The sequence below is a fragment of the Lampetra fluviatilis genome, chromosome 10 (assembly GCF_964198595.1).
Source record: "Lampetra fluviatilis chromosome 10, kcLamFluv1.1, whole genome shotgun sequence".
Taxonomy (NCBI): Eukaryota; Metazoa; Chordata; class Hyperoartia; order Petromyzontiformes; family Petromyzontidae; genus Lampetra; species Lampetra fluviatilis.
In genome coordinates, this window is record NC_136284.1 from 6,255,780 (window position 1) to 6,280,362 (window position 24,583).

General features: G+C 46.0%; 1 protein-coding gene across 3 annotated transcripts in view; it reads left to right on the top strand.

Annotated features, from left to right (window-relative positions):
* ANKH (ANKH inorganic pyrophosphate transport regulator) overlaps window positions 1-24,583 on the top strand; it is a 29,430-nt gene that overhangs the window by 589 nt on the left and 4,258 nt on the right. For all 3 annotated transcript variants that reach the window (XM_078860303.1, XM_078860302.1, XM_078860301.1), the window contains exons 2-12: window positions 93-220; window positions 13,268-13,484; window positions 14,033-14,151; window positions 15,777-15,860; window positions 16,147-16,314; window positions 18,378-18,512; window positions 19,665-19,757; window positions 20,878-20,973; window positions 22,675-22,804; window positions 23,678-23,801; window positions 24,441-24,540. In XM_078860303.1, the coding sequence (XP_078716429.1) occupies window positions 119-220; window positions 13,268-13,484; window positions 14,033-14,151; window positions 15,777-15,860; window positions 16,147-16,314; window positions 18,378-18,512; window positions 19,665-19,757; window positions 20,878-20,973; window positions 22,675-22,804; window positions 23,678-23,801; window positions 24,441-24,540 (1,368 nt within the window). In that variant the 5' untranslated portion in view covers window positions 93-118. The remainder of the gene's footprint in view (window positions 1-92; window positions 221-13,267; window positions 13,485-14,032; window positions 14,152-15,776; window positions 15,861-16,146; window positions 16,315-18,377; window positions 18,513-19,664; window positions 19,758-20,877; window positions 20,974-22,674; window positions 22,805-23,677; window positions 23,802-24,440; window positions 24,541-24,583) is intronic.

The following is a 24,583-nucleotide window of genomic DNA, read 5'->3' on the forward strand; positions in this document are numbered from 1 at the left end:
GAGAGAAGGAGGTTCCGTGTGAGGTGGGGGAGGAGACAGAGACAGAGAGAGAGATTGAGAAAGCTGCCGCTGCTGCTGTTGTTTTTTCGCAGCCCCGTGAGCTTCGGAGGCGTGTGGGATGGGTGCCGTGCCGGGCTCCCTGCTCGGGGACTACTGGCCCCTGCTGAGGTTCCTCGTGCCCCTGGCCGTCACCAATGTGGCCACGGACCTTGGAGAGCAGGTAACTGCTATATGACATGTTTAGAAATGTTTAATAATCTCCCTGAGCTGGTGAGCGCAGGCAATGTGGTTTGTGAATGGTGGTGTCGTGTTGTGCAAGAATGCACGCCGGGCACGGTGCTTCTTGTGGGCGAAGTGTGCTGGACAAATGGTGGAGGGTGATGATGATGATGGGTGGTGGTGACGATGGCGATGTTTATTGATGGTGGTGGTGGTGATGTCGACGTGTTTATTATGGTGGGGTTTGTGGTGGTGGTGGTGGTGGTTGTGATGCTGATTAATTCGCGTTGATATTGACGGTTATTTTTTTGTTATTTTTTTAACATCTTGGTTATGACTATATGTATTCTTTGATGTACTGATATTGTTTTATATACTGATCTTGCCGAGGATGACCTTGTGAAAACGTTCTAGATTGCAATTCTGTACATGATGAGCCATCATCAATAATTTTTCATATATAACGATCTTGACATGTATCTTTTGCCCTGTGTGTATGTGCACAGGGCTATGTATGGTGGGTGTTGTGTGTAACACTATACAACTGTGTATAATATATGAGGTCTATTATAGTTACTGTACTGTGTTGGTAAAGCCCTGATGTCAGGATCCTCCCTGAGGCCACCCACATCGGTAATGCGATGTTCATCCCTTAAGACATTCTGGCTTCTCAATAAACAACCACATTTATAGTGAAACAGCTGTGTACATAGTCCACATAGTACTGCTGTACATCATGCAGTGCCGGCAATACGCCACTGTATAGTATAGACTGCATACAGGACAGTGAAGTACTGTACGGCAACGCATGCAATATAGCGTAGGCCTTCAAATATTTCATTCAAATTTACTTTTTTCTTAATATAAAGCGCTGCATTGTGTATTATTCACACTGGAAACCGATGTAGACCCACACAGATACAGTGTAGGCACACGCAACGCTAAGCAAATAAAAAAAATGCTTTAACATAACGGAACCTAAAAGCAGAGGCAGGGCAAATTCCTCTTTACAGCTGCCAATGTCATAAGCCGGCAAGCCAGAATATGAAACGCTGTTGCATTGGCACAAACACGTACGTACATTAACAACGCAGCCATTTGTGGATTTGAGATGTGATGGCCATGGTTGTTGACCCCTTTGGGGACACTGAACGTCCCAGGTAAGCGGTCTTTGGAACGGCGTTAATATTGAAACGCTGTTGCATTGGCACAAACACGTACGTACATTAACAACGCAGCCATTTGTGGATTTGAGATGTGATGGCCATGGTTGTTGACCCCTCTGGGGACACTGAACGTCCCAGGTAAGCGGTCTTTGGAACGGCGTTAATATTTAACCTTTAGGCAGGGGCGGCTATGTGCTTGGAGATACACACACATGCCCCCCGTGTGTCTTTGTGAGTCATTATCTGCTTTGCACAATTTTATAGGCATCGACACGGGAGGAGGCCGGGACACACACGGTGTTGTTAGAGTGGCTTTCAAAGTCTGAACGCTACGATCACACATTTACACGACTGCTAAGCCATGTGTAGGGGTCTTACGGAGGGAATATGTGTCGAGCTGATATGTATGGGATCCAACGGGAAACTAGCACAGTGGGCGGGGCTACGTCAGTGCACGGGCAGGTGCCCTCTACGACGTCCGCGCTTCGGACGTTACGATCCCCCGGGGCCCCACCCCTCAGGGAGGGGGATGTATAAAAGGGGAATGTATCGGGGGGCTAGGGAGAGTTGGGTTAGCTAAGAAGAGAAGACGGAAGACGTCCCAGATAGAGCCCTGGTCTCCCCCTGCTACGCCGTCCTTGTCAGGACCGCGCAGGCTCGAGCCAGTGGCGTGGTGCCAGAGCCAGAGCCAGGGTTGGTCTGGACTCTGAGTACCGGGCCCGACTGACCAGTGTCGGGCCAAGATAGCCTCCCCTAGTCCACGAGAGGAGGACTCTGAGGCAGGCTAGGGTTAGCTAGGAGAGGTGTCCCCAGAAAGACGGGTGAGGGGGCCGATACCCCCTCAAGTGTGTATGTCACGACGGTTGTTGTAATAAAACTCAGTGTGCCTCAACCCCGGGTGTCGACCTGTATTCGACGGTACTACATCTGGCGTCAGAAGTAAACAACGAACATGGACACGCGCCGAACAGCTCGGGCCGGGGTGCAGGAGGTACCAGAGACGGCTGAGGGGGCCAACGAGCAGCTGGGACCGAATGCGTCCTTACCGGGCCATTGGGAGGAAGGGGAGTCGCTGTCCGACGGGCTGCGGCTGGCGCACGCGAGGTTGGCGGAGCTGCTATACGCTGCTGCCGCCACACTCGAGACCATCACTCGGCTGGGGGCTGCTGGACCACCGCGAGGCGAGGACAGCCGACGGCCGTTGCACCTTCCCGCCATTTCTAACGACGGCACTTTTGAAAGTCCCGCCATCGCCGCAGCAGCTGCCGAGGGCGTGGCCAACCTCAGCTTGGGGTCCGACATCGACTCCGCTGGAGCTGCCGCGTCACCGCCTTCAGACGGAGCGTCACTATCTGCGCGACAGGCGATTACAGCTGCCGTTCGTGCTGACGCTCGGCCGAGTCGCGGGGACATCAAAGTGCGGCCCTCCACGGCGGTCGCGGCACTACACCAAAGACTACCCCCGCTGAAGGAGTTCGTGGCTGAGGAGGGCGACTGGGGGGGATTTCAGCGGCGCTTCCTCGCGCATCAAGAGATGGCGGGGTGGTCAGACGACGAAGCCCTCTGCGCACTACCGGCGCTCCTTGACGGCGACGCCCTCGCCGCTCTTACGTCCGCATCGAGGGACAAGCGCTCTACTCTTCAGATGGCGCTGCAATTGCTGGCTGGGGTTTACGGACCATCGGCCGAGTGTAGGCAGCGATTCTACGACCGCCAGCGGGGTGCGAAGGAGTCGCCCCTCGCCTACCGTACCAGCCTTCTGGCGCTCGCAAAGACGGCCTTCCCTCGTATGGATGACCAAGGCATCGACGCCATGGTCACCGAGAAGATCCTTCTGCTGGTGGACGACCTGGACGTCGCCATCGTCGCGCAGGAGGACGTGGAGATGGGTTCCCTCCAAGCGGCGCGCCTCCTCCACGCCAACCTCCTGTCGCAGCGAAGGAAGGCCAGCAGGGCAGCTGCCGGCCGTACGGTGGCTGCCGTCACCTCACCGACGGAGGAGGTCTACGCCGCCGACTTCCGACAGCAGCAACGGATGGGGGCGCGGGCGGACCGGGATGGCCCGACCCGCCCCGACCGCCCGTCTTCACCACCTGCGCTCCCGCGCTGCTATAACTGCGGCGTCCGGGGCCACGTCGCCTTGGGGTGCCGTTCCCCTCGACAGCGGGGGACGACGCCTCGCCGGGACGCCGGCCCTCCTCCTCCTCCTCCCAAGCTCCACCGACATGACCCGGCGAGTCGCGGCACCCCACATGTTTGGCCAAAGCACACACCCGTTACACATGTACACACCGCAACGAACGGGGGGCCAACATTGCACACCATGGGGCCAACACGAACCACTATGGGGACCAAATTCGAACCAGCCCAGTGGTCCGTGTTGGCCCATCGCGTTCTAGCTGCGCCGTCGGGCTCGTCGGCCGTAGTAGGGTATATTGACGGGGTCGAAGTGCGTATCCTCGTCGATACAGGTGCGTCGGCAACCATCATTTCGGAACTAATATACAACATTCTCCCTGTCCAAAGTCGTTCCTTGCTACCGGTTAATGTGCCATTCTACGCTGCTAACGGGGGCTCACTGGGTATCATGGGGCAGATTCGCGCGCAAATTTCGATCGGTGATATTAAATTGTCCGGCCCTATTTTTGTGTCCTCCTCGCTGGCGGTTCCGTGCCTGCTGGGGACGGATTTCTTGGGCAAGATGCCGATTCGGATCATGATTAATCAGGGTTGCATTGAACTCCCGTCGGGACGGCGGATGGCGTTTTTGCCTTCCCCTACTACGGATCGTTCGGCGCTCGCGACGGTACCCGCGTTTGTAGTTCAGACGGTTCGCGTGCCGCCAGGGGCACAAATGTTGGTACCCCTGAAGCTTCGTAGGCCCTTCGCTAAGGGTGTTGGGGACCAGGGTGTCCTGCTCGGCCCATCTAGGGCTGGGGTTAGCGGGCCGCATTTGATTCCCGCTCAGACCATTGTAAGGGGGGACGGGGACCCCTTCATCGCGGTCCTCAATGTGGGGTCGCAGGCCGTGGTAATTCCCCAGGGGACCGTGCTTGCTCACGCAACGCCGGTGCCCTGTGAGGAGTCTGTCGCAAATCACGTGCATGCTGCCACTCTGCCGACTCCACATTCGGACACCGATGAAGGGTGGCTTGAGGCGCTTTGTGCGGGATCGACGGACCTGTCGGATGTAGAGCGTCAAAAACTTAGGACACTATTGCGCGAATTCGCCGATGTGTTTAGTCAAAACAAATTCGATCTGGGCTGCACCCAATTGCTGCGTCACCATATTGATACTGGTGACAGCGCGCCCATACGCCAAAATCCCTTCCGGCTGAGTCCCGCCGAGAAGGACCATGTCAAATCGGCTGTTGATGACATGTTAGCCGCCGATATCATTTCTCCCTCTACCAGCCCGTGGGGAGCACCGATCGTTCTGGTAAAGAAACAGGATGGATCGTTGCGGTTTTGCGTCGATTTTCGCCGCCTCAACAAAATTTCCGTTGCTGACGCATACCCGCTTCCCCGTATTGATGAATCACTCGACGCCTTGGCGGGGGCGCGATTCTTCTCCACATTGGATTTGCTTTCGGGATTCTGGCAGCTTCCTCTGGATGATGAATCTAAGCCTAAAACCGCTTTCCGTACGCCACATGGTCTCTTCCAATTTAACCGGTTGCCGATGGGATTACACTCGGCGCCGGCGACTTTCCAGCGATTGATGGAATTGGTTTTGGCTGGATTGCAGTGGGATTCGTGTTTAATCTATTTGGACGACGTTATCGTCTTTAGCAGAACATTCGACGAGCATCTCCAGAGGTTGCGGGCCGTTTTCCTCAAAATGCGGGCTGCTAATTTGAAATTTAAACCCCAAAAGTGTCATTTGTTGCGCGAATCGGTACGTTATTTGGGGCACATCGTAGGGCGCTCGGGTATTGCTACCGATCCCGCCAAAACGCAGTGCGTCAGCTCCTGGCCGACTCCCACCTCGGTGGGAGAGGTCAGGAGCTTTGTGGGTTTCGCGTCATACTACCGACGTTTTGTCGCGGACTTTGCCACCATTGCTAAACCCCTGCACGCTTTGACGTCAAAGGGGGTCCGTTTCCATTGGGGACAGGAGGAGGAGGCTGCGTTTCGCTCACTTCGGGACGCTCTGGTTAATGCCCCTCCCCTGGTTTATCCAGATTTCTCAAAACCCTTTTTGCTCGATACTGACGCGAGCAACACAGGTATTGGGGGCGTGCTGTCCCAGGTGGTCGAGGGCGTCGAACGGGTGGTCGCGTACGGTAGCCGAGTGTTGTCTCCGGCGGAGCAACGATATTGTGTCACGCGTCGGGAACTGCTGGCAATTGTCTACTTCATCCAGCAGTACCGGCCGTATCTGTACGGACAGTGTTTCACCGTCCGTACAGACCATGCAGCGCTACAGTACGCCCTGCGAGTCCAACAACCATCGGGACAATTGTCTCGATGGCTGGAGGTTCTCCAGGATTTTGATTTTCAGACCACGTACCGTAAGGGCGTTCGCCACACCAACGCGGACGCCCTGTCACGCATGCCGACCACCCCCGAATGCGCATGCCTCCTGGGGTCGGGTCGGTGCAGGCATCCTGCTGAATTGCCTGTCCCGGTCTTGGCGGCTGCTGATGACGCAGCATCAATGACTAATTCTATCGCACAACAGGGTTCTGATTCCCTGTTGGGGTTGCCTGCTACGGAATGGGGCCGGTTGCAAATGGAAGATACTTCCCTCCTTGCGTTGCGCCGCCGCGTCAGGGACCGGGGGCGGGGGAGGGGTGATGCCGACGCATGGGAAATGCTCGGTGGGTTGTTAATGCATTGGGACGGGAAATCCCATCGCCACCGGCTAGTGGTCCCTTCGGGGTTACGGGGTAGGGTGGTGTGGGCCGCTCACGAGCGCCTCCTCCACCTGGGTACCCAAAAGACCCTGGCCTTGCTCCAACTTGATTTCTTTTGGCCGGGCATGACAAGGGATGTCGGGGATCTGTTAGCATCGTGCCCTAGATGTGCGCAGCGCAAACCACCAGCGAAGGAGTCGAACCCGCCCCTGCAATCTATCAGGGTTTCCCGGGTGAACGAACTCGTCGCGCTGGACATTCTAGGACCGTTCCCCGCCACCCCTAGGGGAAATAGGTATTTGCTAACCGGGGTTGAATATTTCACGCGCTGGCCTATGGCCTGGCCCCTGGCCAACCAGTCGGCGGCAGCCATCGTGGAGGCCTTTGTCCAGGGATATGTCCTTGACAAAGGTGCTCCCGAGAGGCTGCTGACCGACCAGGGTAAAAAATTTTCAAGCAAATTGCTCAAACAGGTCTGTGACATCCTTGGCACTAAAAAGATTCGCACCTCTCCATATCACCCACAAACCGACGGGATGGTCGAGCGGTTGCATCGTACCATCACGTCGATGCTGTCGCAGCACGTTTCTGACTCACAGACGGATTGGGATTTGAAAATTCAGGGGGTCCTGTCAGCATACCGGTTGGCCCCCCATACTGCGACGGGATTTTCCCCCTTTTTCCTTATGTATGGCCGCGAACCGGAGCCACCTGTTCAGGCCCAACTGCAGATCCCGGCGCCGCAAGGAAAAACTCAATTGGCCGAACACGTTAAATTCAACCTGGAAAAATTAACGGAGGCTCGGGATGCGGCCATGCAAAATTCTGCCAGGCGGCAGAGGGCTAATGAGCGCCTCAGAATGGGTCGCGCGCATGTAATACAGTGGAAGCCGGGGGACAGGGCGTGGTTGCACTGTCCCCAGGTACCGCTCGCGTCCTCCTCTAAACTGCTGCGACCGTGGCGGGGTCCCGTCGAGGTGGTTGAGGTCCTGAGACCTCAGTGCGTGCGCATTCAATGGGGGAGGCGCCGGTGGTTTGTACACCCTGCCAGGCTAAAACCCTTCGTTGCGGTGCGAGATCCCACTACACACGCGCGTGGCCAAGCATGTGGGGGGGCGTCCGACTCAGAGGGGTCTTCTCCGTTGCTCCCGCCTAACGTGCTGCCGGCTGTCCCACCCCCAGGCGCACCGGGAGTGACGGGCTCACGCCCGACGACCCCCGCAGGTGATGCTGAGGGTCTTGCGACGTCGGCAACAGACTCGCTCTGTGATGAACACCTGCCGGCCAACGACCTGCCGGCCGACGACCTGCCGGCCGCGCCTGTCCCGTGTGACGGGCCGGCGGCGAGGACGCGCGCAAAAATGCGCAGACTCTTGTGAAAAAAAAGAGAGAAGAAATTTTTTTTTTTTTTTTTGAGTCTTTTGTGGTTTCTCCTTCCGGTGTACATTCGCATGTTGTGCTCACGGTGTGGGGCGTCCGTGCTGTGTTCCCGGCACGTGCCGCGCTGCGTTGTACGATTATTGTGTTGTGTGTGTTGTGTGTGTTGTGTGTGTTGTGTGTGTTGTGCGTCGTCTGTGGGGGGCTGGAGGGGGACTCCAGGTAAAGATACACGTGTATATACGCTCGTCCTACGGTTTTCGTATTTATTCGCGGGGGGGGTTCGTCGGATTTTTTTTTTTCTTTCTTCCTGTTGTTCTGCTCGTTGCGTTATTGTTGAAAAAAAATGAGGCACACGCTGGGGTATCGAGGGCTGAATAAACTTTTATTGTCGATGTTGCAGCCGGGACGGCTGCGAGCTGTACAGGGGGGGGTGATGTAGGGGTCTTACGGAGGGAATATGTGTCGAGCTGATATGTATGGGATCCAACGGGAAACTAGCACAGTGGGCGGGGCTACGTCAGTGCACGGGCAGGTGCCCTCTACGACGTCCGCGCTTCGGACGTTACGATCCCCCGGGGCCCCACCCCTCAGGGAGGGGGATGTATAAAAGGGGAATGTATCGGGGGGCTAGGGAGAGTTGGGTTAGCTAAGAAGAGAAGACGGAAGACGTCCCAGATAGAGCCCTGGTCTCCCCCTGCTACGCCGTCCTTGTCAGGACCGCGCAGGCTCGAGCCAGTGGCGTGGTGCCAGAGCCAGAGCCAGGGTTGGTCTGGACTCTGAGTACCGGGCCCGACTGACCAGTGTCGGGCCAAGATAGCCTCCCCTAGTCCACGAGAGGAGGACTCTGAGGCAGGCTAGGGTTAGCTAGGAGAGGTGTCCCCAGAAAGACGGGTGAGGGGGCCGATACCCCCTCAAGTGTGTATGTCACGACGGTTGTTGTAATAAAACTCAGTGTGCCTCAACCCCGGGTGTCGACCTGTATTCGACGGTACTACACATGGAAACAGCTGCACGAAAGCACATTCGCAGACTGCCACTCTGCCTGGAATGCACCACACAAATGTTGCCTATCTCATGGAAGACAAACTAATGAGTACAATAATGCTCTAATCAGTATTACTGTGTACAGTGGAGATCCCCTTATCCACCGTCTTATAGCTCGTGACTTCTATTATCCGTGGCACAAATATCTGCATAAAATCATGTTAGTCGCCGATGTGCTCATCCTATTTATATTTTGGTGGATACGTGGTGAAAAATGTGTCCTTTTCATGATTATCCACGGTTGAGTCACGCAGTTGCGGAGTCACGCAGTTGCGGTGTCCCAGAAGCGCAAAATTAATTATATTTGTGTTTACTCTGGTTCTTTCGGTAAAGTCACGTAGGTGAAAATAATAATAAATAAAATGAAAATAACTAAATTAAATCACGACGTTTCGGGCGCAACACAAGCGTTCGTCATCAGGTGCGAAAACAGTTGCTGAGGTATGCCTGAGGCATACCTCAGGTATACCTCAGCAACTGTTTTCGCTGTGGTTGTCCCCACCTGGTGACGGATGCTTGTGTTGCGCCCGAAACGTCGTGATTTAATTTAGTTGTTTTCTTTTATTATTATAATTTTTATTTTCACCTACGTGACTTTACCGAAAGAACCAAAGCGTATGGATCCTTGCAGTCACGAAAACTTCAAATCTAGAATTATATTTGTGTTTATTTGCAGATAAGTGTGGATCTCAAAAAATATTTTCAAAGATTGGTAAAATGTAACGGTAGAGGTGCAGGATCTGCAATTCCGTGTTCATTCCACTGATGACTGGAGCAGTGTTCTTCATTAATTTTCGGAGAGGGACCACTTTTGTCAATAAGAGAGTGTCAGGGCTGCCACACATTTGAAACCATTGAGATTGCAAAGAACGCTGCTCTAGTGGGTATTTGGCCTACTCTTCTACATTGGCAAGACATCTTGGAAGAGGTAGCAGTACCCATACTTTACCCCACATTACATTGTCACAGATGGGGGTGGATAGAGGGATTCGCCAATAGCAACCCGCACCCACATATTGATTCCATTTGTGGGGTCTGGGTAATAACATTTAAACCACATTTTATATTATTTCCAGCATAGGGTACTGGGTGTCCAAGATGCTGAAGTGCAAAATAATTGCCCCATTCTGGTCAGCTAACTGTCCACATTCCCCCCAAAATTGAACACATTTTGGGTACATAACACTATTCATAAGCGTTTTGGAGAATATAAGTAACAAAATGAATAAGCAGACAATATGTCTCATTCGCATATCTGTCCAACATAAAAACTAAAAGTACTTTTTACACATTACATCAGCCATAAATATGTGGCATGTCACCAGCATTGGTTTGCTATTTAAACATTGAATGTCAAAACTGGCCCAGAGTTTGCTTGTGTTGAACCAATGCTGCTGAAATTATGCGCTCCAGAAAGGCCATGTGGCTGATGAGATGTGAAAATATATATATTTGTTTACGTGGAGGAACAGATATGTGAAGCAGCCATATCCGCTTAATAGATTTTATTACCTTTGGGTAGCAGCAGATGGTGGTGAACCAACATGAAGCACACAATACTTGTGACTAAATGTCCATGTCCCTCCATCACAGCACGATTACAGACACCAAACAGATGCGGCCATTAATTCTTAACAGACATCCTGTTCTTAAAATTCGAAAGATGGTGACCTTTGTGGATTATGCATGGATCTGCTCTGTAAATTGTTAATTTGTTCTGTTGGTGTCTGGTATGTCTGCTGACTACTTTTTGCTTGCATGGCATTACTGCAACATATAACATATAAAAGCATGACAAGTTACCAACCCTTACCTTACCACTAAGACCAATCCAAAACACTGTAGAGTAGGTTGTTTTGTGGAACATTTGTAACTCAAAGTGCCCTGGCGTTATCCACTTTAATCTCGTTTTAATAATAAATGGATAATATAGGCAGCACACAGTTATAAATTGCCACCCCTAATTCTAAGAAGCTTTTGCAAATGTTATTTACATTTTTTTAATTAATAGGATTATGCACGTTACCACGCACTGCTGCCCTTCAGCACATGGAACATATTGTAATAGTGCTGATCCATTTTTAGATACCCTCTTCTGGGTCTTAAGGTTAAATGGCTTATCCCCAGAGCTTTGTTGCTTAGCAGTAAGTCATTAAGTGGCTAAACATCCCTTTTTTATTAAACCTAGGTTATACTGTATAAGGCCTTCATATACAGTATATGAAAGACAGACATGTACTTTACAATACAGTTTACTGTATTCACTGCTTGAATGTACATCTTGGGAAGCATTTGCAAGTGGTTCTTAAGAAGCTTACTTGTCTAGTTTATCATTTAGACCTACTAACTAATGACAAACAGTAAATTATAAGTAAATACATTGAAACAAATACAGTTAATTAGATCAACAACACAAAGTTACTTTATCTAAATGTGTGTAAGCCTGCAGGCTCTTTGAGCAATTTGCTGCTTAAATTATGTTGGATTACATTATTCCTGAAGGCGCAAAGGCTGTGGACTAAAACATTTAATTTGAATATGGAGAGACTGACTTTTCTCAGTGGTTTTTTTTACGAGTGGTGTGTGCCCGATTGCAGATTGATCCAATTAAAAAAATCAGGATACACATTTTTGAACTATCCCAAGCATTTTATTTTGAATTCATCCATAAATCGGAAGTGACATCATTTATATCGCGTCACTTTTGCTGTTTTTCCGCAATAGAACTAGTGGCATGTGGCATTGGGTGACATCATTATTGTCAGCAGAAAGACATTTCAGAATAGTACACAATGGGAGTGATTCAACATCTGAAAACGTTTCCACACTGGCTTACTATAAAATATTTTTTTGCTAAATTAAAGCTGACATTTTTTGTTTTAGATAACAAAAATTCCCAGTTATCTTCCAATTGTCTTATTGGTTATATCATACTCTTTGGTTCTTTCAGTAAATTCACGTAGGTATAAAAAATAATAGATCACGACGTTTCGATCGCAACACAAGCAACCGTCATCAGGAGGACAGCAGTCCTCCTGCTGTGTTTGTTTCACACCTGATGACGGTTGTTTGTGTTGCGATCGAAACGTCGTGATCTATTATTTTTTCTACCCACGTGACTTTACCGAAAGAACCAAAGAGTATGGATTCCTGCAGTCACGAAATCTTCAAATCAAGATTGGTTATGTCACGTGGCAAAGCAATAGACATTCAAACCTTTGAAGCTCGCGGTGCATTTCCTTTTGTCAAAAAACTGCCTCGAGATATCAGATCACAGAACTACTTCAGAGGTCACTTAAATATCACTCTTTATACTTACCAAGTGAAACCTTTTAATGCCCTTCAAAGAGTGTTCATCACATGTCAATGAACCAAAATGCTTACGTTTCAGAACTGGAATAAGCCAAATAAAGTAGAACATTTAATTTAACATGATTTATTTTTTTGTGCGTAGTCACTTGTGACCAGGTGGACACTATCAACTCGCTACACTTAAACATCAGTAGAAGCTTGGATTTCACTGCAGGATAATAACGTTCATTGGAAGGAGTGGGGGCATTTGAAGACAGTGTCACTGTATGCAAGTTTGAATGCCTGACCTTGGACATTACTTCTGTGATAAGCGTATTGCTGCCTACAATGGCACTTTAGATTTATATTACGTTAACACATTACACCAGCCAATTTAATTTAACAAAATCATTCATTATGGATGACATGAAAATGTAAATAATAACACCCATGAACAGTGCTGCTATATTAAGATGATTTGAGTGCAGCATAATGCAGAGTTGGAAGTTTACATCCTCGTTTATTTAGTTACGCACACATGCCAGGCATTGGCTAAGTGATTGTCAAATGCAATCTTTATGCCATTATCTCATTCAGGCTCACTGACACCTAACTTGATGAATTGTTGCACACCATGAGTCTAATTCTAACGTGGGAATGCAAATTACGCTTTAGAACAACAATGTAAAAAATGTAATAAAACATTTTCACATTGTATTGCTAAACAAGGTAATTGATGGAATACATCAATATTGTTTTGGAAAACTCTTAGCTTATGAAAGTTTCCAATTCTTAGCGACGTTATGGAATTACAGATTAAGCTGTATGCAAGTTTTGAGCCATCAGTGAGGCATATTCTTAATACTCTGCTCTACTTCAATGCATGGAGAAGTTCACTTTATTGTAATTACACCTACTTCATATGTTTCTTCAGCGAGTAATTTCAGCATTGCTGTTTGTCAACGTCGGTGTTTAAAGTGTACGAATATTGTTTTCCTGTCCAACGTGTACTCTAAACGAGAAGTGCACCTGAGAGGCAGTAACTCACCGCACCCAATTTATTTGTTTGTTGTGTGTTTTATAAATGTATCATTCTAAATAGCTAATAATTGTGGATGCATATTTCTGCATATTATATAATAAACTTTATTTATATACATTTGTTTTCTCAAAATGATTTTCTCCCTCCAAAATGTTTAGCTGAGTGAGACAACTGCTGTTAAACTAAAACAAATTTTAGTAAAATTTGTATATGCGTTCGATACTTGTGCATCTACACCGCGTGCCAAAAAAAAATCTGTTTTGCAGGCTTTGAATCGTGGCATCGCGGCGGTAAACCGCAGCTCGGTGGAGATGCTGGCCAGCTATGGGCTTGCTTACTCTCTCATGAAATTCTTTACGGGGCCCATGAGCGACTTCAAGAACGTGGGGCTGGTGTTTGTGAACAGCCGGCGGGACCGTGCCAAGGCACTGGGCTGCATGGCCACGGCGGGCGTGGTGGCCGCGCTCTTCCACATGCTCATCGGTCAGCAGAGGTGTCAGACTATCGTAACGTTATGATTAGTCGGCAATGATTAGAAATGTTGGGCTCCTAGGGATGATGAGCTGATAAGCTAGAGTTGAATAAACATTTGTGGTTGTGAATAATTAGTCTTTCCCTGAGTAATACGTTTGACACATGTACGGTAGTTCTCCTAATATGATATTAAAGTGCTAAAATAGAACAATTTAACAAGCAAATTAACAAGTCGTCTGTGGTAAAGTGTCAGTAATGTGTGGGTTGGTAATTACATTCTCAACATTTAAGAAAGAGTTTATATGCATTATTAGATAATAACTAAATGGGAACTAAATATCATTTGGATCCTAAGTGGTTACTTGAAAGCAATTGCTGTGATGTAGTTTCTTAAACTTGAATGATTTCTATTGAATGTTTTTTTTCCACTTGTAACATTGTTCTCATAACGCCTAAATGTTATATTTTGTGTTATTTTTTCTGAACAAGTCGGCATAAATATAATTTATCTGAAACCAGTATAAATTATAGGAATCTAACTTTTCCACCTGTTGCAGCCTATACGGATATGGGCTACTACATCATCAACCGCCTACACCATGTGGATGGGGTGGTGGGCACGAAAACGAGACAGGCTTTTCTGTACCTGGCCGCCTTCCCGCTCATCGATGCACTGGTGAGCAGTGGTGGACCTCTAATTTTAAAATGAGAGAGTTTGTCCTTGTCATCCCTTCCCCCTTAAAAAAAGCTAGCCCGTTCCCCATCTAGCTTCCCTTTTCATAACCGGATTGGCTTTGCTGAAAGTGTGTACATGCATCACAAGGTGATGTAACATTGTCTCAATAAAAAATATTTTAAAAAATGTGAGATTATAAGAACCTTCAGCCAATGCGTGTTGGGGAGTTCTGCTTTGTGGTAATGAAGACCTATTCTATATTTATGCCTGAATCTCTTGAAAATATAAGCCGTAAATGTATATCCCTTTGTCATTTTACTACTGGATGAGAGCCTTTCCATTCCGTGTCGGTCATGGTAGTTGTTTGACCATACTGCAACACGCTGGTCAGTGTGGGTTGGTGAAGGGCGGTTTACGGGAGTAGGTTAGGTACCATTCACCACCGACTTTAGCCATGGCTGGGAATCTAACTCAGGTACCCAGATTCATATTGCAGTCTGCTACTTAAAATAAGATGTATTGTTTAAATTCACCTCTTTTTTTTTCTCCGTGCACCTCCCTCAAGCTCCCACAATGTCTTGCATTTAGACATTAAATAGAAACAAATTATATGTGTTCTCAAGCAAAAATGCTTGACATTTACAATTGGCGTTCACTTCGCAGAATTTCCCGGAGTTCCATTATGTTTTGAAATAGCGTTCCCGGCCTGGCAAGCACATCTCATCCGGAAGAGGCATTCAGCCACCCACCCACCCACCCATGACAGCTCCAATATATACTGATCCTCTGTCCCATATCTTACAAAAATGTTCCCCTGCTAGATTTCAATGTTAGATGGTCATCGACTAATTAATAACGCTCCACAATAAAACAATAACCAATTAATAAAGCTTAACAATTGGACATGGACTGCATTTAAGTTTTTATAGTTCAGCATTTTTAAGTTGACTGCCAAAAGGAAAAGTTACAGAAAGCGTGTTTCATGTAGAGAAGCCATTGTGTATGTTTGACAACCACTTTACCTTTATACATGGAATTTTTGTACACAATACCAATGTCACACGACCTTGTTCTATGTGTCATTCTAATAGTAGGACTCTGTTTTATGATGATAGGACTTCAGTGTAAAGTAAATTTAAATAATAAATAAGTAGACTGCATTCCTCTGATGTTGATTTTATTATACCTTTTTTTTACCCAAGTTATCCCATTTGTTCTGCATCAGAAAAGAATGCTTTGGAACTCATAGAGCATAACATATTCCCATGTAAGAGAATAGTACGGGAAAAGAAATGTCACAGAACTGATCATGAAAACTCAAGTGACCTCTTCTCCACACTCGGCAGCATTTTCACATATGTCCCACTAAAGAGTAACGTTCGTTACACGACAGTCAAATTGATACTTTTCATTCTGAGAGCTTGAATTTTGCCAAAAGAAGTGTAAACCAAATTTAATATAATGGATTTCATTGTCAGGTCATTGGTGACTGGGCTGAAACAATAAAACTCACTCCACTTGAGGACCCAGGATTTCAGCGGTGCCAGCTTAGCATTGAGACATAGCCACCAGGCCAACTTCCTATGCTGTTGTTTTGACTGCTGCCCTTCGCTTGTACTGCTCAGGCATGGACGCATGCAGGAATCCTGCTCAAGCACAAACACAGCCTGATCGTGGGCTGCGCTTCCCTCTCTGACGTCTGTGCCCAGGCGAGACCCCTTGCATAGCACACCCCACTCGGCTATGCCATCACTTCATCCCAGCACATCCTCGTTGCTGCTCTACAGAGATGTATGCAATGTGCATGTGCGGAATTGATTTTGACACCTGCCCACTTGACCCATGTGTACAAACAAAGCACTAAAATCGTTCAAAGTTTATTTCCTTAAAGAGATGCAGTAAACCCCACCACGACAGGCTGCCCCTATACAATACATGCGTGGGCATTGATTTTGTGGGCGATGTTTCTCGTTCACATGACTTCGTCCTCCCCAGGTGGTGTTCGTGGCTGTGTTCCTGCAGAGTCGGCTCGAGTGTGCTGAGCCGATGCTAATCCCAGTGCTGGCACTCTACATGGGCTCACTCGTCAGGTTCACTACGCTGTGCCTGGCGTACTACACCAAGGTGCACCACCTCCTCCCGCAGCGGGCCGGCGCGGACACGGTGAGTGTGGCAGTGCCGGGCGTGATAGGGGGGCGGCAGGCAAGGCAGTATCACTGCACGTGGCATAAAAATTGCTGACTTGTCCATTCTTTCGCACATTGAGGCCAACTTGAGTTGTGCCAACCATCGCTTACCTGTTCAGCTATGAATGCATTAATAATGTCTGTATTGTGTGCATATTTTACTTTTTATTTTACTTTTATTAATTTAAATTTTTTACCTACGTGACTTTACCGAAAACCTTAGAATATGAATCCTTGCAGTCACGAAAGCTTCAAATCTAGAATTAGTGTGCATACGTGTCCTTCTTATTACCTGATGTCAAAAAAGTGATGAATTAATTTGCTTGGGGAGGGAATATTTACATCATTACCAAAGGTTGCAAGTTCAGTGATATCGGTCCACTATTAAAATAATCTATGCCTTGAGTTTCCTGGCTGGGTGCTGGCTGGGCTCCTCCCCACCCCAACATTGACTCTTGTTAGTGGCTGCGGACCATTGCCAACGAAATGGTGGAAGAAGTTCGGAAGCCATATAATAGCGACAACGAAGAGATGGGAGGAACACGAATGCAAAAGACTGACACGGTTAATTTAAAATTGCTCTAATATAAAAAAAATGTGCATCCATAAATATAATTTTTTTGCCAGATTATTCTTTAAATACTGGAGAATATTAACAAAGCATCACAATGCATATTATCTTGGCATTTTATTAAGTAAAAGCTGATTAATTTTAGTGCTCTGAGTACAGGTTTGTGAGAAGAGTGAAAATGACAGTTGTCTCATTTTATGTTGCAGAACAATGGGTTCTGTACTTGTAATAATGACAATTGTCCTTGTCCTGCTGCCGTCTAAAATAATTTGAACAAAATTTCGACCCTTTTTATTTGCTCGTCTAAAACAATGGTGTGTGCATTACACAAGCATTATGGTGATGTCATATCACATACAAGTCATGTTGGAAGGACCTATGGCCCCAATCACACATTTTTATATCGACAAATCACATTTTGCACAAATAATTGTACGTACTTCCAGCCTGCGGTAACCTTTTCTGTCTGACAAGTATGTTATTACTTACAGAGTTAGAATTGGTTCAGTAATAATATGTCAAGGAAGAGTCCCACCAATAATTATTTTGTCCCAATACGTCTATGAAGTATTTGTTCAGGGCCTCATCATGGGATATAGTGCTCCAAGCTAGATTTGTTGTTGACAGCAATCAACAGACACATGGAGCTTGGACTAAGTCAAGGACAGGGATTAAACCGTGGGTAGGAAAGTCAAATAGGAGATTAGTGAATTCTGCCAAGCCACAGCGGCAAGGCTGAAAAAATAATCTAATGCTTATTATTCAAGATAGTTTTCTAGAGCAAGACAATGGTACATTTCTTAAAGTATACATTCAAATAACATTTTGTTTTTCATTAACTAAATTAGGGAAAGTAAACGAAAAATCTACAAGCATTGTTATTTAAGTATTCTACACTTGTCATTGCTGAGTTTGGGTATTACAGATGTCTATTGTTCCCTACGCTACACTGACTATTGTAATGTATTTAGCCTTAGTCTGTTTGACGCTGATTTTGCCTCTGAACTAAACATACAGTTCTACTCACAGGAGCTGTGCAAAATATAAAGAGACACATGTCAAAAATGCATGATAAAAACAATCAAGTACTGTAATATGTCTTCGACCTTATATTATAATGTTCGTAAACATATTTAATTAATAATGTCTTTACTCATTAAACTGTCAGGATTAAGACAAATTTTCAGGATGGTTCCGCTTTAGGTCTATAGCTAATTCCCTTTTTAACCATTTACGAGTGTATTATTGACTTAAGGAAAGTAAGTGGGCTTTGGCAGGACACATCGCCACTGGACTTGAATGGTGACAGAATGGCATCCAAGGCAAGGAACCAGCCTGCCGAGACTGATTAATGAAATCGATTGATAAATATTCCCTGTCTATAGATGATTGCCTGTCTTGACTGTTGGGGAGCTGGTGTGGTCTCAAGTGAGGTGACGTTGCTCACGTGTGTGTGACTGTGCCTGCAGGGTGAGGCAACCGTGCGCAAGATGCTCAGTTTCTGGTGGCCACTGGCGCTCATACTGGCCACTCAGCGCATCAGCCGGCCAATAGTCAACCTGTTTGTCTCGCGGGACCTGGGGGGCACGCATGCTGCCACGGAGGTTGGCAGCCTAGCACCTGCACAGCTAATGTACTACACAACCTTACACATGCACATTACAATGTTTTATTACTGATGCAGCTGCCCGGTTAATTTTCTTATATTTTTTTATGACACTAGCACTGCCTGTACATTTGGGTGGGATACACGGCCGAGTGTGGAGGGTGGGTGGGGCAGGAGGCGTGACATCAACACGCACGAATCTAACTCAACACTGTGGGTTGCACGCAGGGCTATCCATAGTGGGGTGCAGGGCCCGGGGCAAACCATACTGTGTGGGACCTCCGACGCCTTCAAACATAACCGGAACGACAGTATTACATTTGACACCATGACGTCGAAAATTGCGAGGCCCGGCACGGTCACCCCAATTCGCAGTTCTCTAGGGACGGCTCTGGTTGCAGCTGATGTCATAACGCAGATGTGCACATTGACGTCAACACTGTACATTTGCCCGCCTATGTGCCAGCCAGCAAAACTTTTTTGTAATAATATAGTGTTATTATAAGTACTAGTTTACTCTCCTTAATAAGTAGGCATGTATCGATTCATGATTAAAATCGTCTATATTCTTACGATAAGTGCATTCAATGATGTGTGTTACGTTTATTGTTTTTGCTTTTGTATATATAATGTGTAATTGCTTCACTTAAACGCTAAGGTCACGAGATAATCAACACACTTCACAATGGGAAAAATTAACTTGAATCCCGACTCGACATTAGTTAATCCGATTGTTAATTGTGACATTCATTCCAATAACGCTAAGGTATTGTATATGTAACACATTGTATTGTCTTTGAATGATATACACTTTAGCTGAAAAAACTGTGGTAGATCACAATACAATTGCCTAATGAGGTCAATTTAGATGTAAACTTCTTTTATAAACTAGTAATATCATCGAATTCTTAATTGCAAAATGCGGATTAGACTTCCAGATACAAATGTTCATAAAATGTTTCATTTTTCTGTGAAAATCACTGCAAAGTGGTATGATATCTTATCATTCCACATCGGCATTAACCTTTCTACAACTGAGAAAGCAAGAGATTTCACAAATAATTTCCTGAACGTTATTAACTGACGAAAGCCGTGCTGATGCTGTTAACGTCTCGTCGCCACCTCTTGTTGTTTTTCTTCCCTGGGGCAGGCGGTGGCGGTGCTGACTGCCACATATCCTGTGGGCCACATGCCATACGGCTGGCTCACCGAGCTGCGTGCCCTCTACCCCGCCTTCCACAAGGTACACTGGAAGCCTATGTTGTTTCTATACAAGCTTATAAAACATCCACAAGGTACACTGGAAGCCTATGTTGTTTCTATACAAGCTTATAAAACATCCACAAGGTACACTGGAAGCCTATGTTGTTTCTATACAAGCTTATAAAACATTGCCGACGAGTCTACGAGCAAGCTGTCTACCCCTTCACCCAATCGTGTTCCTCAAGATGTTATCGCACTTTTGTTATGTAATTTTTGAATACTTTTTTCTAAGTTTGATCCCAATTGTGCAATTGGTGTTAATTCACGAGACGAAGGATCCATTCACAACATCTTGCAGAGCAGTGCAACCCTTTTGTGTTCGGGAACGGCGCACAGGAGCGAATCTCAAAGCGGTGCATCTGACGTCTGTTCAAGTGACCTCTGTTCCACGTAGTAGGGGGCAGCACTTTCCCACCTGCCCTGCCACTGAGAGTAATGCTAATTGCATCGCAATGAAACCAATATTTTCACAGCTGGAATTGTACCAAACTAAGTACAGGACCAAAGTTAATTTGATAGTTTTTGTGCAATAATTGGTGATGTACGCTGAGATCATCAACTCGTTACACTTGAGAACCTGGTTTAATCACAGATGGCTGCCTAGATTCAAACGTAGGGTCTTGAAGATGGCAGTTCAGCGCTCTGACCATGTGAGCCGTACACGTGGCAATGAGTAGTTGTTTTTATTGACTTGGAACAAATTCTAGGACATACAATCCACTTGAGATTTGTACATCACTTGATCTCTACATTTAGGAGCTCTCAAATTTGGTTTAAACACAGAATGTGATGGTGACTTGGCTGATATAGTTCATAACTTATTTTTGTATTTGCAAGTATTGTCATGCAAACTTGTGATATCAATTGGAAGAGTATCTTTTTAATAGACATCCTAAGTTTTTGTTTTAATGTAGGTCATGTGTGGGACTCTTTTCATTTGGGTATTTACATTCCTGATCAGATTACAGCTCCATTTTACATGTGGATTTTCTTTTACAAAAAATGCTAAATGGAACGGTTAAATATATTTGTAAAACCACAAAAAAGGTGAAATCTAATACAGCGATCAGAATATGAATGTATGTTCGGTATGTTTTCAGAGCAACCCAAGTAACAAGTCAACGTTGACAAGTTGTAACGTCAACCCAGCCAAAATAAAAAACTTCACGCTTGTCTGCCTAGCGATCTCTTTCACGGTGAGTGCGTGAACACCCCGCCGCATGGCTGGAAGCTATTTTCATTTGTTGAGCACAACTTGCCTTAATGCGTTTATAATGAGGTTTTCGTTTCTCCACTGAAAATTGGCTATGCATCTCACGAGTTGTGGATTCTTTTCTACCCACAAGCCAAACGTCTCTGTCTGGATTTCTAAAGGCTGTCCCTTTGTAAATGTTGAAAAATCTAAAACTTGTTTGTGCATGTTTATTAAGTTAAGGCAAGTAGATAACATTAGATTAAATATATTTTTGAAACATTCTGTGTACTTAAAATTACTTGATGTGACCCAGGTGATCCCTGAACAAGACGCAATGTTTTAGTCTCTCAATGGGTTTATTTAATCTACTGGTTACGTAAATGATTACGATTTACTTGGCTAACATCAAAAGTGACAAATCTGAAAAACGAATTTGCAGATGTATTTTGGAGAATATCTGCAGAATAAACAATATGATCACAATAGTTATACCTTAAAGCTTCTGTACCAGTATTCTTATACATAACCGCATGCTAGCACCTTCAAAACTTACCTTTACGAGCTAAATTACTCTTCTAAAGGCAAGAAAATGCATTCCAAATGCATGGTTGGACAGAGTGCTAAATAAGCGCCTGTAAGTGAGCAAATGTATTATGAATATATCATTCTGAAAATACAAAAGTCTATTTATTTACATGAAAATAAAATAAAATCTGAATACATTAGGCTCATGTATGTTTGCTATTTCATTTCCCATAAAATCCTCCAAAAGAGTACATCATGAGTTTTTTTGTTCAGATTTACTGCTGTGTGAGTCACATGGTGGTCTTGTAGTGCTCTTGACAATACTATCTAGCAACCAAGCAGTGTTGTTTAAACAGGTATAACACTGCTGATGAGAATCTGAAAGTTGAAACTGATTGAGAGTTTGCCTACTTAAATAAATGCTGCTTGGTTATGGACTCAAATGTTGCGTTGATTCTTTATGATTTTTTTTTATTATTACCTGATTAAGTAAGTTTTCTAAGTCTATAAATATGTAACTTCATGTCATTTACGGTTCTTTGTCAATCCACCACTCCATGAAGGCCTCCCCACACACTATGTCGGTCATGAGGGTTATTTGACCATACTTCACCTTTCTGGTCAGTGTTGGTTGGTAAAGTGGTAACCCAGTGCTGTTTCAGATGTCACTCACGACTGATGTTAGGCATGACTGGGGTTCATAACACAGTTCACCAACCCCTGCGCTGGCAAGAAACATGTGAAGTTGACTATAATCAGGGCTTAATTTCTACCGGATCTGTCTGGGTCTGTGATCTTGAAAATATTTCCTCACCTTACGCACCATGTCCAGTATACCCACGTCCTATATATGGTTGTGGCTACTAGTCAGATGTCTACTATCGTCTGCAGGCAACCCCTAAAATATTCAGTGACCAATTAATCCCCCACATTAATGCAGAAAATGAATCCCACTGCACTCCGACCCTGACTATGCTTTTAAACGATGTTAGGCATATAAAATATCGGCTTACCAAGCCAGTATTTCATTTGTGTCCATGGATGCTATCATCAATCGTGAATTTGCCCAACAATGATGAACTTGCACAAATGGAAAGGTAAACATTGAATAGACGCTGGTGTGTGCGTGTCATTGTAGAGATCTTGTTGCCACGTGTGTGCTGTGAAATGTACACAGCTGTGCATGGTGCTCTTCTGGAGCCCGGGTCTCCCCGATGGGATCCTGGTCACCTTCATTGGGGTAGACGACGCCTTCGCCAACAGCTGCATCATTCCTCTCAGGATATTCTCCTTTTTTCCGTTCCCAGGTAATATTTCCAGTAGCTCAAGCTCTCTGGCAAGTGGTTGTCTAACAACCCTTTCAACAGATTCGTATTCAGAGCTCTTAAATTCTCACGGAATGTTTTCCAAGGTTTGCTGGTGACCTGGAGTAGGTGGCACGTGGTTAGTGGCCACAGTCAAAGCGAGAGGTGTGATGGATGTGATGTGCCGAGTGTATAAAATTTAAATGTGCCGCCGGAAAGTTTCAATGTACTTTGTATCAACTTGTATTAACCCTGGCTGTGGTTTTAAACATTTTTATTCAAATACTGGCATGTCTAGCTTAATGCAATAGTGTGCTATATTAGATGTATCGATGCATAGGAGTTGGAGTTGCATTTCACGATGCATGATTTTGGCCATGGACATGCTCATCAGTGACAAATTTATACGACATTTAAAAACAAACTTCAGAACTGAATGTTCCATTCGTGCTGTATTATCACAACAGGTTTACTATCAAACATTTACCATGAGTTATGTGACACTTCCCTGAGGCCATTTCACCCACCTGTAACTAATCTTGTTGTGTTATTGCTCTCGACATGCTTTTGGCCGTGGGGGGAGGAGTAAGGGAATAGGTGAAACATCAGCTTTTCAGTCAGCACATGAAGTCTGAGAGCATGAGCAAATTTATTTTCAAAAATATATATACACTGCACGCTACTTACCATTGGCCCCAAGGAAATACATGCACATCCATGTAGCGGTGACATGGTCGCCTTAGAACATGAACACCAGACAGCATGGTAAATTACAACGTTGCTCATCTGGCTCTTCGTCTATTTGTCTCTTGGTGTCTTTATCCGTAAGTCGTCGTTCACGTCACCCTGAGTGGCGGTGTGTGCTTCTTGCGGCAGTGACGGTGAGGGCGCACCTCACGGGCTGGCTCATGACTCTGAAGCAGACGCGGGTGCTGGCACCCAGCTCCATCCTTCGCATGATCCTCCTCATCACAAGCCTCCTGTTGCTGCCCTACCTCGGGTGTGGTATTCGCAATGGGCCCCTTCCTGGTGTCATAGGACAGGGGTGCAATCTTCACGCCTATTTACAAAGCCTTTTTTAAGCAAGTATTGGCTTATAGTACAGAGTTAGACTGATGGCCTTCGTCTAAGTTGTCTTGTGGTTGTTGTTGTTGTTGTTTGACTTGCATCCCACTGGGATTTTTGCACACAGCGTTGGTGTACGGTGGCTTTTTTCTGCAATATTTTGCTGTCTTTTCTTGGATTTTCTGTTTGCACTTAGTCACATATTCACTTTAAGATGTTTTTTGTTCATGTTTTTGTTTTTTGCTTGTTGCAGTTGCACCCGATTCAAGAGCCGAATGGCTCACAGGGCTATACCTAATAAATGAACTTGAACTTGAATGTACACTGGCCCACAACGTGTATGCAGTTACTGGTGGGAGGGGTTGGGAAGAACAGTGAAAGTGATGCAAAATATTAACTGCACATAAACATACTTTTTCATATCTTGCCTAGAAATGGAGGCAATAGTGGCAGTGATGTGAGAGGTCATTGTCAACCCGAGTACGGACCATATGGAAATTATATTGCTGCTGCTGCTGCTGATGCTGCTCGTGAGGATGCTGATGATTATGGCGTGCGTGCTGTGCTATTGCAGGGTGCACGGAGCCCCGTTAGGTGTGGGTTCCCTCCTCGCTGGTTTCCTCGGGGAGGCTGCCATGGTGGCTCTCGCTTCGTGCTACGTCTTCAGGAAAGAGGTTATAAATAAAACTTGTATCTTGCTTACAAAAGTGTAGGAAT